At 35.1% G+C, this 17,209-nt stretch overlaps 2 protein-coding genes across 2 annotated transcripts; both read left to right on the top strand.

The window, feature by feature from the left end:
• Positions 1-5,204: 5,204 nt before the first annotated feature.
• Positions 5,205-9,576, top strand: LOC144439189 (2-hydroxyacylsphingosine 1-beta-galactosyltransferase-like). The gene is made up of 5 exons (XM_078128459.1): positions 5,205-6,059; positions 7,011-7,230; positions 8,032-8,251; positions 8,570-8,737; positions 9,570-9,576. Exons 1-5 carry the CDS (start codon positions 5,205-5,207, stop codon positions 9,574-9,576), a joined length of 1,470 nt encoding a protein of 489 aa, XP_077984585.1.
• Positions 9,577-10,574: 998 nt separating this feature from the next.
• Positions 10,575-15,701, top strand: LOC144439188 (2-hydroxyacylsphingosine 1-beta-galactosyltransferase-like). The gene is made up of 5 exons (XM_078128458.1): positions 10,575-11,429; positions 13,156-13,375; positions 13,782-14,001; positions 14,858-15,025; positions 15,689-15,701. The coding sequence occupies exons 1-5, from the start codon at positions 10,575-10,577 to the stop codon at positions 15,699-15,701; spliced, it is 1,476 nt and encodes a 491-aa protein (XP_077984584.1).
• The last annotated feature ends 1,508 nt before the right edge of the window (positions 15,702-17,209 follow it).

The raw sequence follows: 17,209 nt of genomic DNA, 5'->3' as shown, positions 1-17,209 counted from the left end.
CTATTGTGGCATCTCAGCCTACCTACATTAAAGATACGAACCATGTTCTTAAAGTATTTAATGGCTTCCAATTCCAACAAGGTAAGCCACGATACCTTTTTTCTATGGACGTTAAGTCATTATATACTTCCATACCACATAATGAAGGGTTAGTTGCAATCGAACACTATCTTAATTTAAGACCTGTACTTGACCCTCCTACCCACGTACTTCTTAGATTGGCTGAACTTGTTCTCACCTGTAATTATTTTACCTTTAATGACAGGTATTTTGTGCAGAAACGCGGCGTTGCTATGGGAAGTTGTCTTGGACCTAGTTATGCTTGTTTATTTATGTCTTATCAAGAACACCTTATTTTCAGCTCATATCAAGGGATCTTACCTGATCTATATAAACGATTTATTGATGACGGCGTTGGTGCAGCATCACTCAAACTTGAGGACCTTATGCAGTTTATTAACTACATATGTAATTTTAATCCTGCTATTCAGTATACTTATGATATTTCAGAACTAACAATCAATTTCCTTGACATCTCCCTTAGGATTGATGGTGATGATATAGCTACATCTATTTATACTAAACCTACTGATTCACATTCATATTTGCAGTATGGTTCATCACATCCTAATAAGTGTAAAGATTCCATTCCCTATTCACAATTACTTCGTTTACGTCGTATTTGTAGTAGTGATTTGGATTTCAGAAAAAGGTCTGCTGAATTTTGCACGTACTTCCATCAACGTGGTTATCCTATGTCTGTTACCAACGCGGCTTTACATAAAGTATCATCTTTGTCTAGGGAAGCTTGTATCAAATCACATGATCAGAGGAGTAACAACGATCGTCCCATACTAGCTCTTACATACCATCCCTTTTCAACTAAAGTTAAAGACATTATATACAAGCATTTTAATATCTTACGTTCTAATAGGGTTACCAATTCATTGTTTCCTGCAGTACCATTAACAGCTTGGCGTCGTGATACCAGTCTTAGAGATATGGTGGTACATACAGAACAACGTGAATTGGAAGTTAATGCTGGTTCTTTTCCGTGCGATCGTACTCGATGTGGTACATGTCGTTTCATTATTAATACTAATCATGTTTTTGGTCCTAAGAACAGTGTGCCTGTTACAAGTAGATTTACTTGTATTAGTACTAATGTAGTGTATTGCATTACATGTCAAAACTGTGGTTTTCTATATATAGGTTCAACTGTACGTCGTCTTGGTGATCGTTTCGTGGAACATCTCCGTTTGACCAGACAAAGGAATCGTAACTATCCCGTATCTATGCATTTTATTACAAACGATCATAATGTATCAGATATGTCCATTTCAGGAATTTGTAAGGTTTCTGGTGATGAGAAAGCTTTGAGGTTGAAGGAAGAAGAAATCATTTTCCGTCTTGGAACGCTGGAACCCCTTGGAATTAATAGATTATTCTCGTCTTTCCCAATCTAATTATCATGATTATTGGGTATTTTTTAAATTTCAGGCGTATTCTATTGGGTTCTATTAGGTGCGTGCGAATTTAAGAACTTATCCCACGTACAACCGTTTATTTATATCACGCGCGGTTTTGTTCCATTATATTTAGAAATGTTCGGGTTGTCACCTGGCATTTCTCTGTCTCGCCAATTTTTCCTTTGAAAAAGAATATTTATTCGAAACGTCGGATTTAACAGCTATATATACGGACTGGTTTATTAGTTCCTTATGCATTACTAAAAGAGATATATTTACAATGGACAAGCCATATCTCCAGTCATTGCACATGAACACATCTTTTCGCTATTTGCCTCATTACATATATCTAATAACGTATAATAATGAAGGCAGAAAATGTATACATTTTGTATTAGTAATTTATTTTTGGGGTTTTCAATAGTAGCCATTCAATTTACAAATTAGAGTAATATAACATTGAAAGATTAATCTTAATAAAGAAAGGGTGTTCACAATTTAATTAATTAAAGCAGTATAACATTGGAAGACTTACAGCTAAAATGGTGTAGGCTTGGTGTTTCACTCATGTGACATGACATTTACAGCTAAAATGATATAGGCTTGGTGTTTCACTCATGTAAGCTGACATTTACAGCTAAAATGATGTAGGTTTGGTGTTTCACTCATGTAAGATGACATTTACAGCTAAAATGATGTAGGTTTGGTGTTTCTCTCATGTAAGCCTACATTTATTACACACCCTCAGACAACTTCTAATGCACAATAAAGAATTACATATGTGTCATGCACAGTGGGGATGTAGAAGTAGTCAAGTTTATATTTTGATTACCAGTTAGAAAATAACAATTAAAGCCATTAAAATCATCAAGTCCATGTGTAATGTTTTCATTAGAAGCTTGTTTTTACTGCACTGTGAAAGAATAGCAATGTTTATCACTGTTCAATGTGATTGCCATGGACAAGGGATCCTAATGTGTTTGTTGTGTCTCAGTTATTGTTAGTCTAGAGTTGCAATATGTCTAGCTCTGTGTCAAAAACATAATGTCCCACGAGTGAAACACCAAGCCTACATCATTTTAGCTATAAGGCTTTTATTAATGAATACAGTAGATGTCAAAACACTAATTCAGGACAAGATTTATAATGCAGTTACAACTATAATACAGGACAAGAGGTAAATATATATTTTATTCCCTTTTTAAAGTTTTCAATAAATTATATACACACGTCTATGAAAAGTATATATGTAGGCTTAATTATAACATTAATGTTTTGAACACAAAATGTTAGTTTAGAAATTTTGGTCAGTAAATTTCAATGTAATCAATATTTTCCATAGTAAAAGGGATTGAGTGACCTGGTTTGGTTTATCTAAGCTACATTACATAGGCTAATGACAATTAGCTCTGTTGTTATGACTGTTGCAATTGGAGGGATATACAATAATGGAAAGAACATATTATGTAAATTTACAATTGACTTTTTCATATTTTAGCTACAAAGAGAATGCTATGAGACTATCTGCAATTCACAGAGATTCACCAATGACGCCCTCAGAGACGACAGCTTTCTGGATTGAACATGTTATCAAACATGGTGGTCAACATCTTCGGCCTGCTTCTTTTCAACTCGGATCAATACGTTCCAGTATTTTCTTTTAGATGTTATGTTAGTTTTATTACTTACCGTTGGCTTTATAATCTATGTTTTAAAGAAACTGTTAGGACTATGTTTTCAAGTTTGTTGTAGAAATGTAGCGAAGGAAAAATCTGAATAGGTATGTATTTCTCTCCATCAGTTGATAAAGATGATTAGATAAGGAGAAATGTGACATTTCAAATATGTACTCGTGAATTGTGTTTTTTTTCTCCAAACTTTTGTTAAGTACTTACTATGGACACAATACATTTTATCAACATATTTTGCAAATCATACATTTTCCTAAGAATTACATGTAAACTCTACAAAAATCAGCCTACTGAAATGTTAGCATAGATGGTATGTCTTAAACAACAGGGTTTATAGTCAGAGATGAAATCAACGCCAGTTCACTATATATGTTTTCAGTGGAGATTAAATATTGTATACGTAGTCTGTGAGGGCTATGATTGCCACACAGTTAGGGGTACACGCATTGAAAACACAACTATAACCAGCTCCCGTAGGACGTAGGATAGTTGAGAGAGAGAGAGAGAGAGAGAGAGAGAGAGAGAGAGAGAGAGAGAGAGAGAGAGTGAGTGTGTGTGTGTGTGTGTGTGTGTGTGTGTGTGTGCAGTTAAAAAATAAGTATGTGTGTGTGTGTGCATGTCTGTATTAATGGTATCAAGCTTGTTTAGAAGGAGAAGAACATCAAGTAGTAACATTTAAACACAAAATTGCTTACCTACATGTATAAGTTCATTCATTATTTTTTTCAATTTCTGTCTATTACAGTATTTTCTTATGTTATGTTAATTGTTTATTTTTATTTCTAGAGTACAAAGGTCAAAGAATAAAATGTGCTGCAATTTTGGATGACTTTTGTCTTTATCTAAGACAGATTTGCCTTTATTTGAAGTTTAATACATACATTTTTAAAAAAAATGTATTATCAACATAGATGCATATCAACATGTCACATAGTACATATGCAAATATTTGCACAGATATATTTTTGGCTACTTTCATGTTCAATAAAGATGATATTATGAACGTGGAGTGTAATTTATTCCCAATGTTTATAGCTTTTATAGCTGTTATCAGCTGCATAGCTAATTCACAGAGTGTACATGTCAGGGGCTAATAGCTCAGCAACATTTTGATGCCTAGTGTAACCATATGCCGTATAGCTTATGGTAAGAAACTAGACGTAAATACCAATGCATGTCACGTAATTCTGATTTATATTTTTTTATTATTAAATCTTGCAATCGTTGATTTTTATTTTGATTCTTTTTAAAGGAATTAAAGTCTAAAATAAATGGCAGGCTAAACAGAGAATTATCGCAGTCATTAGGAAGCCATCATTATTCACGAACGGGAGAAAGGGTCCGGTAGAACTGAGGAGGGGTGACCCTAGTCCTGCTTACATGACGGTGCACGAGTCTGTATTACTGACTTGACTCTTGTCAGAATCGAGTCCCGAATTCCTCCGTATGCAAGCAGGACTAGGGTGACCCCAAAAACTTAGCATACATAAGGGAGAAAGGTCACTGTGGAAATGGGGAGGGACAAGGGAGCAGGGCACTAAAAATACTTTATTTTAATTTGCTTTTTTCTGTTACTCTAATAGCTTCATAAAGCTAGTGTGCTGCAAATTTTCAAAAGCTTCCACAGCGGGAAGGCATACCCTTCCCACACATTCCACCACCCTCTCGAACCCAGGACCACTGTTCTAACAACTGCGCCACAGGGTGGGGGTGTTAAAAATATTTTTTCATTGAAATATTTGAACAGGGGCGGATCATATTGTATAGATTGGGAATTGGGGGGGGGGGGGGGTCACTATCTAGCACATCGGACTAGGGGGCGTGTTACATTGTATACCACAGACCGGACTTGTAATTACTGAAGGCTCCCTTAAAGAATCGTAGCCTGGGACGTCCAATTCATGAGAATGGATTGCAATCCCAAGAATCAGGCCTTATTATGTAAGTGCGTGACCTCGAATATTATAATGTAGATTTCACATATCACAATACACGCAAACTCTGTACCAACAGTTCATGTAACTGACCCTGTGTGCTGTTAACTATGGCACTCGTTTTCGGGTTTCTTGTACTATATACATCACTGGTAACAATATCGTCATGCAGTAAACTTCTGATTATCCCAGGTATACCGCTAGGGAGCCACTACATGTTTATGTCAAAGGTAGGGAGAACCATGGTTGATAGAGGACACAACGCTACCATGCTGATCAATCATGGATTCCAAATACAGCAAGCGAAAAATATCAAAGCTGACGAATCGAAGTTTTCATTCGTGAAGTACCAGGGTACCTTTACCGATGAATACATGAAGGAATCGGTTGAAAAGAAGATGGCAGGTTCATTAAACGGCACGGTTAGTATCTGGGACATACTGGAGTCCATACAAAAAATATCACGTGATTGTGAAATGCTGCTACAGGACGATGACCTTTTCGAGTTATTGAGGTCATCAAAGTATGATATTGTATTGGCCAACAATTTCAACCTATGTCACGGGCTGATCATAGGAAAGCTAGGCCTGCCATTTGTTTCAGTGTCAACACAACGGATTTTCCCAATGATGGATAGTTCATTCCACCATATTCCATCCTATCCATCCTATGTTCCAGCTATGTATTCAGGTCTACCAGACCAGATGAACTTTTTCCAGAGGTTAAAAAACCTTGGACACTACGCAATGTCTTACCTAGTATTCAATTGCTTGCTTTTGGCGCCATACGAAAACTTAAAAGTCAAATATAATATCAGACCAGATGCAACGTTACACGAACTGATGGGAACTTCTGAAGTGGCTCTGTTTTGTTTTGATTTCGCCTTTGAATTCCCTCGTCCCTTGATGCCAAGCAGTAAGTACATTGGCGGACTTCTTGCAAAACAGGCATCTACTCTTGACAAGGTAAATATGTCTTAATCTCAATGTTTGTAAACTTGTTTTTTGCTTAAACTTGTCAAGTGATTTAAAGATTGCAGCATGCACATTAGTACTTAATAATATGCAAACTATGAAGTTTAGTTTTTATATTTTGCGAATTTATTTATGAGGATACAAGACATATAAGCAAGAAACAACACTGCAAACAATTGACAAAGAGTAGAAAAAAGTGATACTGCGCAATACTGAATTAAATACTACACAGGAAAATTAGATTTACAAAAATCTGCTAAGGATGACTATTTTATATGCATGTCAATTTTAATGCTAGTTTCTGCTAGTTTGGAATTTGCATCATTACATATACTGCTTCGCAAGGAGTAATAATTAAGTATCATTTGGAAATAATAATTAAGAATCATTGGGAAATGGTTTGAACCAAGCATCACTTGTTGACAACTTCATTACCTTGAGGGAGGGCTTGAATGTAGCAGTTGCACCAATTAAAACAAAGTTCCAGAAATTGTTATAATTGTTTGATTTAATGTAAAGGAAAGAAATATAATCTCATACATACATCACATCATACCACTTTTCAACTGTACATTTCTTAAGTGGGTAGTATAATAATTATTTTAGAGACAACCCATCACTTTGTTATGATTTAACAGTGATTTGAAAGTGGTAATTTTGATGACAATAATGTTTTTAAAAAAGTACAGTGTGCATCCACTAAGTGTGCCAGGCATAACAACAAAAGCGGGGGTTTCCTTGTCATATGGTTTAAACCATAACATTTTGTGGGGTAATAATCTATACTGTAGAAATGAATAGTAAATTTACACATTTCTGTGGAGCCAGGAGACGTTTTGTTTCAGGGTTTATGATTTTCTTTGTAAATGTAATCATAAGTGGATATTATCACGATACACATAAATGTTATAAAATTGACTAAATATCTCTTGCTATAAATAGGAATTTGATGAATATGTCCAATCAGCTGAGCATGGAGTTGTTGTGTTTTCATTGGGATCGATGGCAAACCTGGCATCGAACATGGACATGGCTGAAATGTTCGTGAGAGCATTTGCAAGACTTCCCCAGAAAGTCATTATGCGATATGATGGTCCTCTCCCACCTGGAGTTGGATCAAATACCAAGCTTGCGAAGTGGTTGCCTCAAAATGATCTCTTAGGTATGATTACAAAACATTGTATTTTCTTGAACAAAAATACTTGCTGTTATTAAAATTTGTGTTTTTAAATATTGCTAAAAGTGACGAAAGACGCAATAACAGGGCTGTTAAACTCCAAATATACATTAATTTTCATTTCTATACATTCCAAGTTTCTCTTTCACTTTTTCCATAATAGCGTTTGTCATAATTGATTTAATGATTCAGTGGAATGCCTAATCATAGAAGATGGAGGTGAAATGTCTATAAGGTTAGATGTGGCTCATTGTAGCTCATGATGATTTTGATAGTTCGTTAAATTCTAGATAATTTAACAATGCCATGCGCTGTATCATATATGTTGTATTTTCGTTTACCGGAGTTATTAGTCAGTTCCTCAGTTCCTGTGAGATTGAAAGTTTTAAATGATGACATTGAATGACACGTTTCCTGAATTTCAAGTTGAGTACTTGAAATAAAATAACATTAGTAGAAACAACCTCTCATGCAAAGAATTCTATATAAAATTTCAATTGGATGAATTTATATTAAATAAAATATGAAATCAGTAAATATGTATATGGGGTTTTGCAAATAAATATGAGTCATACCCTAACGATGTGTCTAAACAATTGTAATTATCTATGTTGAATATTCATTAATTATGCAGATTTATGCAACATTTTATTCTTTATATAACCTGGAAAATATGTCAAATAATGTCCCTCGATGCAGTTTTATTTTCAGACAAAAATAAACAAATTAGTTTTAGGCCAAAATACCCCAAGTTACCTTAATTCAAGCAACTTTCTAATCCTACAGGACACCCTAAAACGAAAGCATTCATAGGACACGGTGGTATGAATGGTATATATGAAACTATTTATCATGGTGTACCAATGGTAGGAGTTCCAATATTTGGTGATCATTACGATAACTTTGCTCGATTAGTTCATAAGGGGATGTGTCTTACACTAGATGTCAAAACACTAACTCAGGACAAGATTTATAATGCAGTTACAACTATAATACAGGACAAGAGGTAAATATATATTTTATTCCCTTTTTAAAGTTTTCAATAAATTATATACACACGATGTGAAAAGTATATGTAGGCTTAATTATGACATTAATGTTTTGAACACAAAATGTTAGTTTAGAAATTTTGGTCAGTAAATTTCCATGTAATCAATATTTTCCATAGTAAAATGGATTGAGTGACCTGGTTTGGTTTATCTAAGCTACATTACATAGGCTAATGACAATTAGCTCTGTTGTTATGACTGTTGCAATTGGAGGGATATACAATAATGGAAAGAACAGATTATGTAAATTTACAATTGACGTTTTCATATTTTAGCTACAAAGAGAATGCTATGAGACTATCTACAATTCACAGAGATTCACCAATGACGCCTTCAGAGACGACAGCTTTCTGGATTGAACATGTTATCAAACATGGTGGTCAACATCTTCGTCCTGCTTCTTTTCAACTCAATACATTCCAGTATTTTCTTGTAGATGTTTTGTTAGTTTTATTGCTTACCTTTGGCTGTATAATCTATGTTTTAAAAAAACTGTTAGGACTATGTTGTCAAATTTGTTGTAGTAATGTAGCGAAGGAAAAATCTGAATAGATGTTTATTTCTCTTCATCAGTTGATAAAGATGATTAGATAAGGAGAAATATGATATTTCAAATATGTACTCATTAATTGTTTTTTTTCTCCAAAAATTTGTTAAGTACTCACTAAGGACACAATACATTTTATCAACATATTTTGCAAATCATATTTTTCCGAAGATTTACATGTAAGCTCTAAAAGAAATCAGCCTACTGAAATGTTAGCATAGATGGTATGTCTTAAACAACAGGGTTTATAGTCAGAGATGAAATGTTTCATAAACTATCAACGCCAGTTCACTATATATGTCGTCAGTGGAGATTAAATAATGTATACGTAGTCTGTGAGGGCTATGATTGCCACACAGTTAGGGTTATCAGGGTAATACACGCATTGAAAACACAACAATAACCAGCTTCCGTAGGACGTAGGATAGTTGAGAGAGAGAGAGAGAGAGAGAGAGAGAGAGAGAGAGAGAGAGAGAGAGAGAGAGAGAGAGAGAGAGAGAGAGAGAGAGAGAGAGAGAGAGAAAATGTGCCTGTCTGTATGCTTTAATGGTATGAAGCTTGTTTAGAAGGAGAAGAACATCAAAGATTATATTTTAACATAATGCTTACCTATAAGTTCATTCAAACTATTTTGGCAATTTGTTTTCAATTTCTGTTTATTAACATATTCCATACACTCCAGTATATTCTTTTAGATGTTAGGTCAATTATTTATTTTTTGTTTCTAGAGTATAAAGGTCAGAGGGTAAAATCTGCTTCAAGTATTTAGTTTTAATCAATAGTAAATTTAAACCTTTGTCTTTATCTACGACTGATTTGCCTTTATTTGAAGTTTAATACTTGTATTTTATTATTTTATTATCAACATATCATATGCATATGAACATGTCACATAGGGAACTGAAAATTACACTAGTTTCTATGATCGCGCAAGCGATCATAGAAACTAGTGTTACAGTAAGTTTATCCCTTTCATATACAGTTGGCTTAATAATTACGTCAATATTATCGATATCATGGACATTTTATTGTATTCTGATAGCAATGTTCTGATACATATCTCGGGAAACAAGTGCCTGTGAGGTTTTAACTTCACGGACACCTAATCCATACACTGTTTGCCCGAATGTTTGAATACTGTTGTTTACCATGATAGCAAAAGGTACCTTGTTTACGATTCCACGGACATATATATAGACGGCCGACGAAAAACACCCCCCCCCCCCTTCCGTGAAATTGCTAACAAGCATGCGTGCCCGCTTCGTCTGGGACTGCTACCACCAGGGGCATACCTCTCCCACACATTCCACCACCCTACCGAACCCACTACCTCTTGACTACTAATCTTGGGTTCTGACAACTGCGCCAAAGGGAGGCGGTGTTAAAGATATTTTTTCATTAAAATATTTGAACAGGTGGCGGTCATGTTGTAGAGATTGGAAATTAGGGACACTTTCTAGCACATCAGCCGCGAACTAGGGGGAGGATCACATTGTATACTACAGCCCGGACTTGTAATTACTGAAGGCTCCTTTAAAGAGTCGTAGCCTGGCACGTCCAATTCGTGCGAATGGATGGGGAAATGAACATTCAAAATCCCTATTCGCCTGGATTCTAGACTTATAATAATCAGGCCTTTGTGTAAGCGTATGACCTCGAATATTGATATGTAGAGTTCACACAGACTCTGTACCCACACTTCATGTAACTGTGACTTTAGTATGCTCGTAACTATGGCACTCGTTTTCAGATTCCTTTTACTATGCACATCATTGGTAACCATATCGTCATGCAGTAAACTTCTGATTCTCCCAGGAATACCACTAGGGAGCCACTACATGTTTATGTCGAAGGTAGGGAGAACGATGGTTGATAGAGGACACAACGCTACCATGCTGATCAATCATGGATTCGAAATACAGCAAGCAAAGCAAATCAACGCTGACGAATCAAAGTTTTCGTTCGTGAAGTACCAGGGTATGTTTACTGATGAATACATGAAGGAATCGGTTGAAAAGAAGGTGGCAGGTTCATTAAACGGTACGGTTAGTATCTGGGACATGCTGGCTTCCGTACAAACTATGTCACGTGATTGTGAAATGCTGCTACAGGACGATGATCTTTTCGAGCGTTTGAGGTCATCAAAGTACGACATTGTTTTGGCCAACAATTTCAACCTATGTCACGGGCTGATCATAGGAAAGCTAGGGGTACCGTTTGTTTCACTTTCAACACAACGGATTTTCCCAATGATAGATAGTTCATTCCACCATATTCCATCCTATCCATCCTATGTTCCAGCTATGTATTCAGGTCTACCAGACCAGATGAACTTTTTCCAAAGGCTAAAAAACCTTGGACACTACGCAATGTCTTACCTAGTATTCAATTACTTGCTTTTGGCGCCATACGAAAACTTAAAAGTCAAATATAATATCAGACCAGATGCAACGTTACACGAACTGATGGGAACTTCTGAAGTGGCTCTGTTTGGTTTTGATTTCGCCTTTGAATTCCCACGTCCTTTGATGCCAAACATTAAGTACATTGGCGGGCTTCTTGCAAAACAGGCATCTCCTCTTGATAAGGTAAATATGTCTCCATCTCAATCTTTCTAAGTAATATATGTTTAACTTGTCATGCGATTAAAAGATTGCAGTATGCAAATTAGTGCTCATAATAATATGTATACCCTTTAGCTGTCAAAATGTTGACGAGGTGCTTGAAATGTACATGATTAGCAGTCCTCTACCGGAGCTAATATTAAAGTTTGTGTAGCAGGTTATAACCAGCTCCTTGTCTGAGTTGCTGCTGAAGTCTTATCAGTAATGGATAGTGTAAAACAAAGGGGGGTTTAGAAGGTGTGAATTGGGTTGACCTTTGTAGTTCAAGTAACACCAGTCCAGCAAAGTCAGAAACCGTATGCCTGAACCACAGGGGGCAGCGAGCATGTAACTGATTGATCGATCATTCGATCGGTTGATTTATTTATTTATTCATTGATCGATTGATTGATTGATTGATTGATTATTTGGTTGAATGATTGATCGATTGAATGATCAATTTTTGTGGTGCAATATAACTTGTTTTGTGTGTGATATTGATCAATTCACTCATTCAGTTTTAAAACTATCTCTTTTTCTTTCCCTGGTTACTTTGCTCTCAGCTATATCTCAGATCACTGTAATTCTCTCTTTTCTTTATTGACTAAATAAAGACGCTTTGTCCATTCTTCGCCTCTTATCCTAATTAAAACATCCCTTATCTTATAATTGGTGAGAGATCACTTACATTAACAGTTTGATTTATCTCTCATCTGCTGGGTGATTATCACACTGGACAAACACCCGATCATGCATAAACTAGTAAGGATTCCTTACTAGGTGAGATGGAATAATCCTGCCATCCTGTGAACTACAATAGACACGAGTGGAAAGATAAACAACGCGGCTCCGCCTTGTTGTTTATCTTTCCACTGGTGTCTATTGTATACGCAAAATGTGAAGTGATATGTAAACAAATTTTTTTATGTTTAAGAACAAACAAGACTGCAAAAAGTTGACAAAGGAGTAGAAAAAGGTGATACTGCTCAATAGTGAATTAGATGATTAACAGGAAAATCTGCTAAGGGTGACCATTTTCTTAAATGAATGTCAATCTTATTGCTACATTCTGAAGTTTGTTTATCAATATTTCTGGCGTGGGTCACTACCGACCTGAAAAATCTTTGATTTGGAATTTGCGCCTGTACATATAATGCTTCGCAAGGAGTAAAAATCGAATATCATTTTTCAAATGGTTTGAACCAAGCATCACTTGTTGACAACTTCGCCGCACCAAATAAAAACAAAGTTTCATTATTATTTTTTTTTATAATTGGTTAATTTTGTTTTAATCACATAACGTTATAGCTTTTCAACTGATGAATTGTTTTCCTTGCCTGGGTAATACAGATGTATAAAATAATTAAAAAACAAATCAAATCCATCACTTTGTTATGCGTTTACAATCATGGTTTGAATGTGCTATTGGCTGTGCCATTAGGTAATTTTGATGAATCGGCATCAGACCAATGATTTATGAAAACAAGTGCAGTGTGTTTCCGCTATCTACATCTGGGACAGGTACCACAGTCACAACCAGAAATGCCTGGCATAAACAGAAAGGGGAGGGGGTCTTGTCATGTGGTTTAAACTACAACAGTTTTATGGGGTAATAATATATACTGCAGAGATGAATATAAAACGTAATGTTGATATTACCATGATATACATAAATATGATGCAATTGATTACATATCTCTTATTTTGATAGGAATTTGGTGAATATGTCCAATCAGCTGAGCACGGAATTGTTGTGTTTTCATTGGGATCGATGGCAAACCTGGCATCTAACGTGAAGATGGCTGAAATGTTTGTGAGAGCATTTGCTAGACTTCCCCAGAAAGTCATTATGCGATATGATGGTCCTCCCCCACCTGGAGTTGGATCAAATACCAAGCTTGCGAAGTGGTTGCCCCAAAATGATCTCTTAGGTAAGATTGAAATAATTTACTTTCCTGAACAAAATACTTACTGTTAAAGTGTTAAGTGTTATTATAATCTGTCTTTAAACAATGTTAAAAGGGCCAGAAGAAAGACACTGTGCCAGGAAGTGCTATTAAACTTGCTAATAAACCTTCATTTTTATTGCCATACAAATTCCTTTACCACCTTCAGTCAAGAGCCTTAATATCCAAACGATATGTCTGAAATGGTAATTATTTATGGTAATATATTCATTAGTTTGGCAAATTTATGCAACATGTCATTGTTTATCCAACCTGGAAAATATAAGGTACATACTGTCCCCTATAGTCAGTTTTCTTGTAGTCAGGTCATTGCCAGAAAAGAATCACAATACCCAAACTTAACTAATTCAAGGAACTTCTAATCCTACAGGACACCCTAAAACGAAAGCCTTCATAGGCCACGGTGGTATGAATGGTATATATGAAACCATTTATCATGGTGTACCAATGGTAGGATTACCAATATTTGGTGATCATTACGATAACTTTGCACGACTAGTTCATAAGGGGATGTGTCTTACAGTAGATGTCAGAACACTAACTCAGGACAAGATTTATAATGCAGTTACAACTATAATACATGACAAACGGTAATATATATTTTATTCATATCTAGCTGACGTTGTGTAATACAGAAATATACGTTGTTATATGAAAAGTGTATGTGGGTTTAATAATGAAATTCGTTTTTCGAAAAGGACATTTCAACAGTTTAGCAATTTTGGTTAATAAATTTCCGCGTACTGCGAGAACGTTATCCATAGTAAAAGAGATTGAATGGTCTGATTTGCAGTTATATTTGATAATGTTTATAGCAATTAGCTGTGTTATTATGACTGTTGCAACTGGAAGGAATATACCTGAAACCTGCACTAGCTACAACGGGGATATTTCATCAAAAATCTAAAGATATGTTTACTAGAAATTGGTCAATTACATATAAAAAGACATTGTATCTAATAATTAGTGGTCGATACAATCTGTACTAGTGTAGTAGCAAGTTTGAATTCTGAGCCAAAGCTCAGTTTTGAAATTGTCACCATGTTAATACAGTACTAGTTAACGATCAATTTACGATCAGACAACCACAATATATTCACTGAAGACTGTTGAAATACCAATAAGTAGACATTGCACATGTTAACCAGTGGTCGATATTATCCATAAGCAGTACAGAAACAGTTGAAATCATAATTGCCGTTGACGGAACTCATGTTGGGTGTGGACCCCAAAATCAATTTGATTCGATTTGATTTATCATGTATACAGCTACAAAAAGTTGTTTATCCACAGTCGATGCGATACTGTTCAAGGTGTACAATATTAAGAGTAAGTTATTGAACCTATTAAACAAAACATTCAAAAACAATAATCTTTCAGTTGCAGCTAGTGCAATAATCAAAGCAATTACAGGTTAAATTCATCTTTGACTTTTTCATATTTTAGCTACAAAGAGAATGCTATGAGACTATCTGCAATTCACAGAGATTCACCAATGACGCCCTCAGAGACGACAGCTTTCTGGATTGAACATGTTATCAAACATGGTGGTCATCATCTTCGTCCTGCTTCTTTTCAACTGAATACATTCCAGTATTTTCTTTTAGATGTTATGTTAGTTTTATTGCTTACCGTTTGCTTTATAGTCTATGTTTTAAAGAAACTGTTAGGACTATGTTGTCAGGTTTGTTGTAGAAATGTAGCGAAGGAAAAATCTGAATAGGTATGTATTTCTCTTCAGTTGATAAAGATGATTAGATAAGGAGAAATATGAAATTTTCAAATATGTACTCGTGAATTGTATTTTCTTCACAATTTTGTCAAGTACTTACTATGAACACAATTAAATTACAATCAACTTATTTTGCAAATAACCCGTTTGTAAACTTCACAAAACCCAGCCTTAGTTCTAGTGAAATGCTAGTATAGATGGCATGTCTTAAACACGGGTTACAGTCAGAGATGAAAGGTTTTATAATTATCAACGTCAGTTCACTATATATGTTGTTAGTGGAGGATAAATCATAGTCTGTGAGTTCTATTATGACCACAATGTAAGGGTATCATGGTATTAAATACAAGCATTGAAAACACAACGACAACCCGCTCCCATAGTTTAGTTTCTCGAGAGAGGATGCTTAGTTAAAAATAATAACAGTTCATTATATATATATATAATGCTGATTACAACTCACATCTCAAATATTGTCGTCATATTATGAGTAGCATATAAGTCATCTGTGACAAGAGTAAAATGTTGTGTTTTTTTCAATATAGAAACAAAAGATAACAAATCATGTTAAATGTTGTGGACGAAAGCATACTTTCTATGTAAGAGCTGAACTGAGGCATATTAAAATAAATCAAATATGCCCAAATATGTATATTAGCTCACATTTCAAAATCCTCTTAAAGATTTCTGTCAATTTGCCCTTGTGCGTGCGTGTGTGTGCGGGGGGCGCGCTTGAATGAGTGTGTCTGTCTGCATGTTTAATGGTATGAAGTCTGTTTAGAAGGATGTATATTTTGAAGAAAATCGAGTGGTTACATTTTAGCATATAAATCCGTATTATGAATTGTTTACCTATAAATTCATTTAGCATATTTTGACAATTGTTGAATTCCTGTTTATTAACACATTCCATACATTGAGGTATTTTCTTTTAAATATTATGCTTATTTTGTTTCTAGAGTACAATGTTCAAAGAGTACAATTTGCTGTAAATGTTTAGTTTTAACCAATAATAAAGCCATGCATATTAATCACCTTAATTTACATATGTTTTCGATTTTGGATCTTTTTTGTTTATCTAAGACGGATTTGCCTTTATTTGAAGATTAGTACAAGCATTTTATTAATTTATTGTCAACATATATGCATATCAATTACACTAATCATCGTTTTCAACATTTATTTTCAAGCATTTCCATGTTTTAATTCTATTCATGTAAACCAGTAATAGTATATAACATGTGATTTAGTTTTAGCATGATTACGTGAATACTGATTGATATTCAGTTTTTTCACAATAACTAACTATTCGTGATACGTAGGGGAGCATTTTCAGTTTCAATGTCATTTTACATGCATGACCTATCAACTAAACGAAGATACAATGGACATTTACTTCGTCAAGTACCTGGAATGTGTATTGTTAACATGCAGTTTTACAGTAAGGGGTAGACCATTTGCTATCCTGGGGGGGGGGGGGCTTGAAAGATTGGTGGAGAGTCATTATTTTTTTTCACACCTGCTTGCCTGTGAATTATTTTTTTTCTATGCTGGCAACTTTTTTTTCTTTCCTTCTTTGAGATATCTTGATTTTTTATGTCAATGTTGAACATCTACTTTTGTTGCCACAATTTTCTGTTTGGTTTTCGCACAGGATAATACAGAGAGTAAAAGGATGCTGTTCTATCACGCACATATTATATTTAGAAAACTACATATTTCAATACATGTTTGATTTTCAATTGAATAAACATCATTGACAGTTTTTATGCCATGGTATGATGACACACTGAAAATGCAAATCGGAAACTTAATTGGTGAGCTCAAACATTCAGACAGACCTGTCAGTTTCTCCAGCCTTGGGGGATAGGGGGTGGTAAGTGTTTTTTTTTATTGGGCCGACAAAAAGTCACTGACCCTTTCATAGCATCTTGAGAGTAAGCTGTAGAGGGAAGAGCTTTGAGACTGGGATATGTCCACCTCTTGTGTGAGTGTGAGTGTGTGTGTGTGTGGGGGGGGGTTCTAGGGTCTCCCCCTAGAAGCCCTGGAGGATGTTTACTCTTAAA

Source organism: Glandiceps talaboti, chromosome 8, assembly GCF_964340395.1.
Source record: "Glandiceps talaboti chromosome 8, keGlaTala1.1, whole genome shotgun sequence".
Taxonomy (NCBI): domain Eukaryota; kingdom Metazoa; phylum Hemichordata; class Enteropneusta; family Spengelidae; genus Glandiceps; species Glandiceps talaboti.
Note: the sequence above shows the minus strand (reverse complement) of the source record. Positions and strands in the feature narration are given on the sequence as shown.

What these genes read in the sequence shown, in the direction of transcription:
- LOC144439189 (XM_078128459.1), top strand. Translation starts at nt 5,205, where the DNA reads ATGGCACTCGTTTTCGGGTTTCTTGTACTATATACATCACTGGTAACA. An exon ending in AGGCATCTACTCTTGACAAG is followed by an intron (nt 6,060 to 7,010) that starts GTAAATATGTCT and finishes TGCTATAAATAG; the next exon opens with GAATTTGATGAATATGTCCA. An exon ending in GCCTCAAAATGATCTCTTAG is followed by an intron (nt 7,231 to 8,031) that starts GTATGATTACAA and finishes CTAATCCTACAG; the next exon opens with GACACCCTAAAACGAAAGCA.
- LOC144439188 (XM_078128458.1), top strand. Translation starts at nt 10,575, where the DNA reads ATGGCACTCGTTTTCAGATTCCTTTTACTATGCACATCATTGGTAACC. An exon ending in GCCCCAAAATGATCTCTTAG is followed by an intron (nt 13,376 to 13,781) that starts GTAAGATTGAAA and finishes CTAATCCTACAG; the next exon opens with GACACCCTAAAACGAAAGCC. An exon ending in ACTATAATACATGACAAACG is followed by an intron (nt 14,002 to 14,857) that starts GTAATATATATT and finishes TTCATATTTTAG; the next exon opens with CTACAAAGAGAATGCTATGA.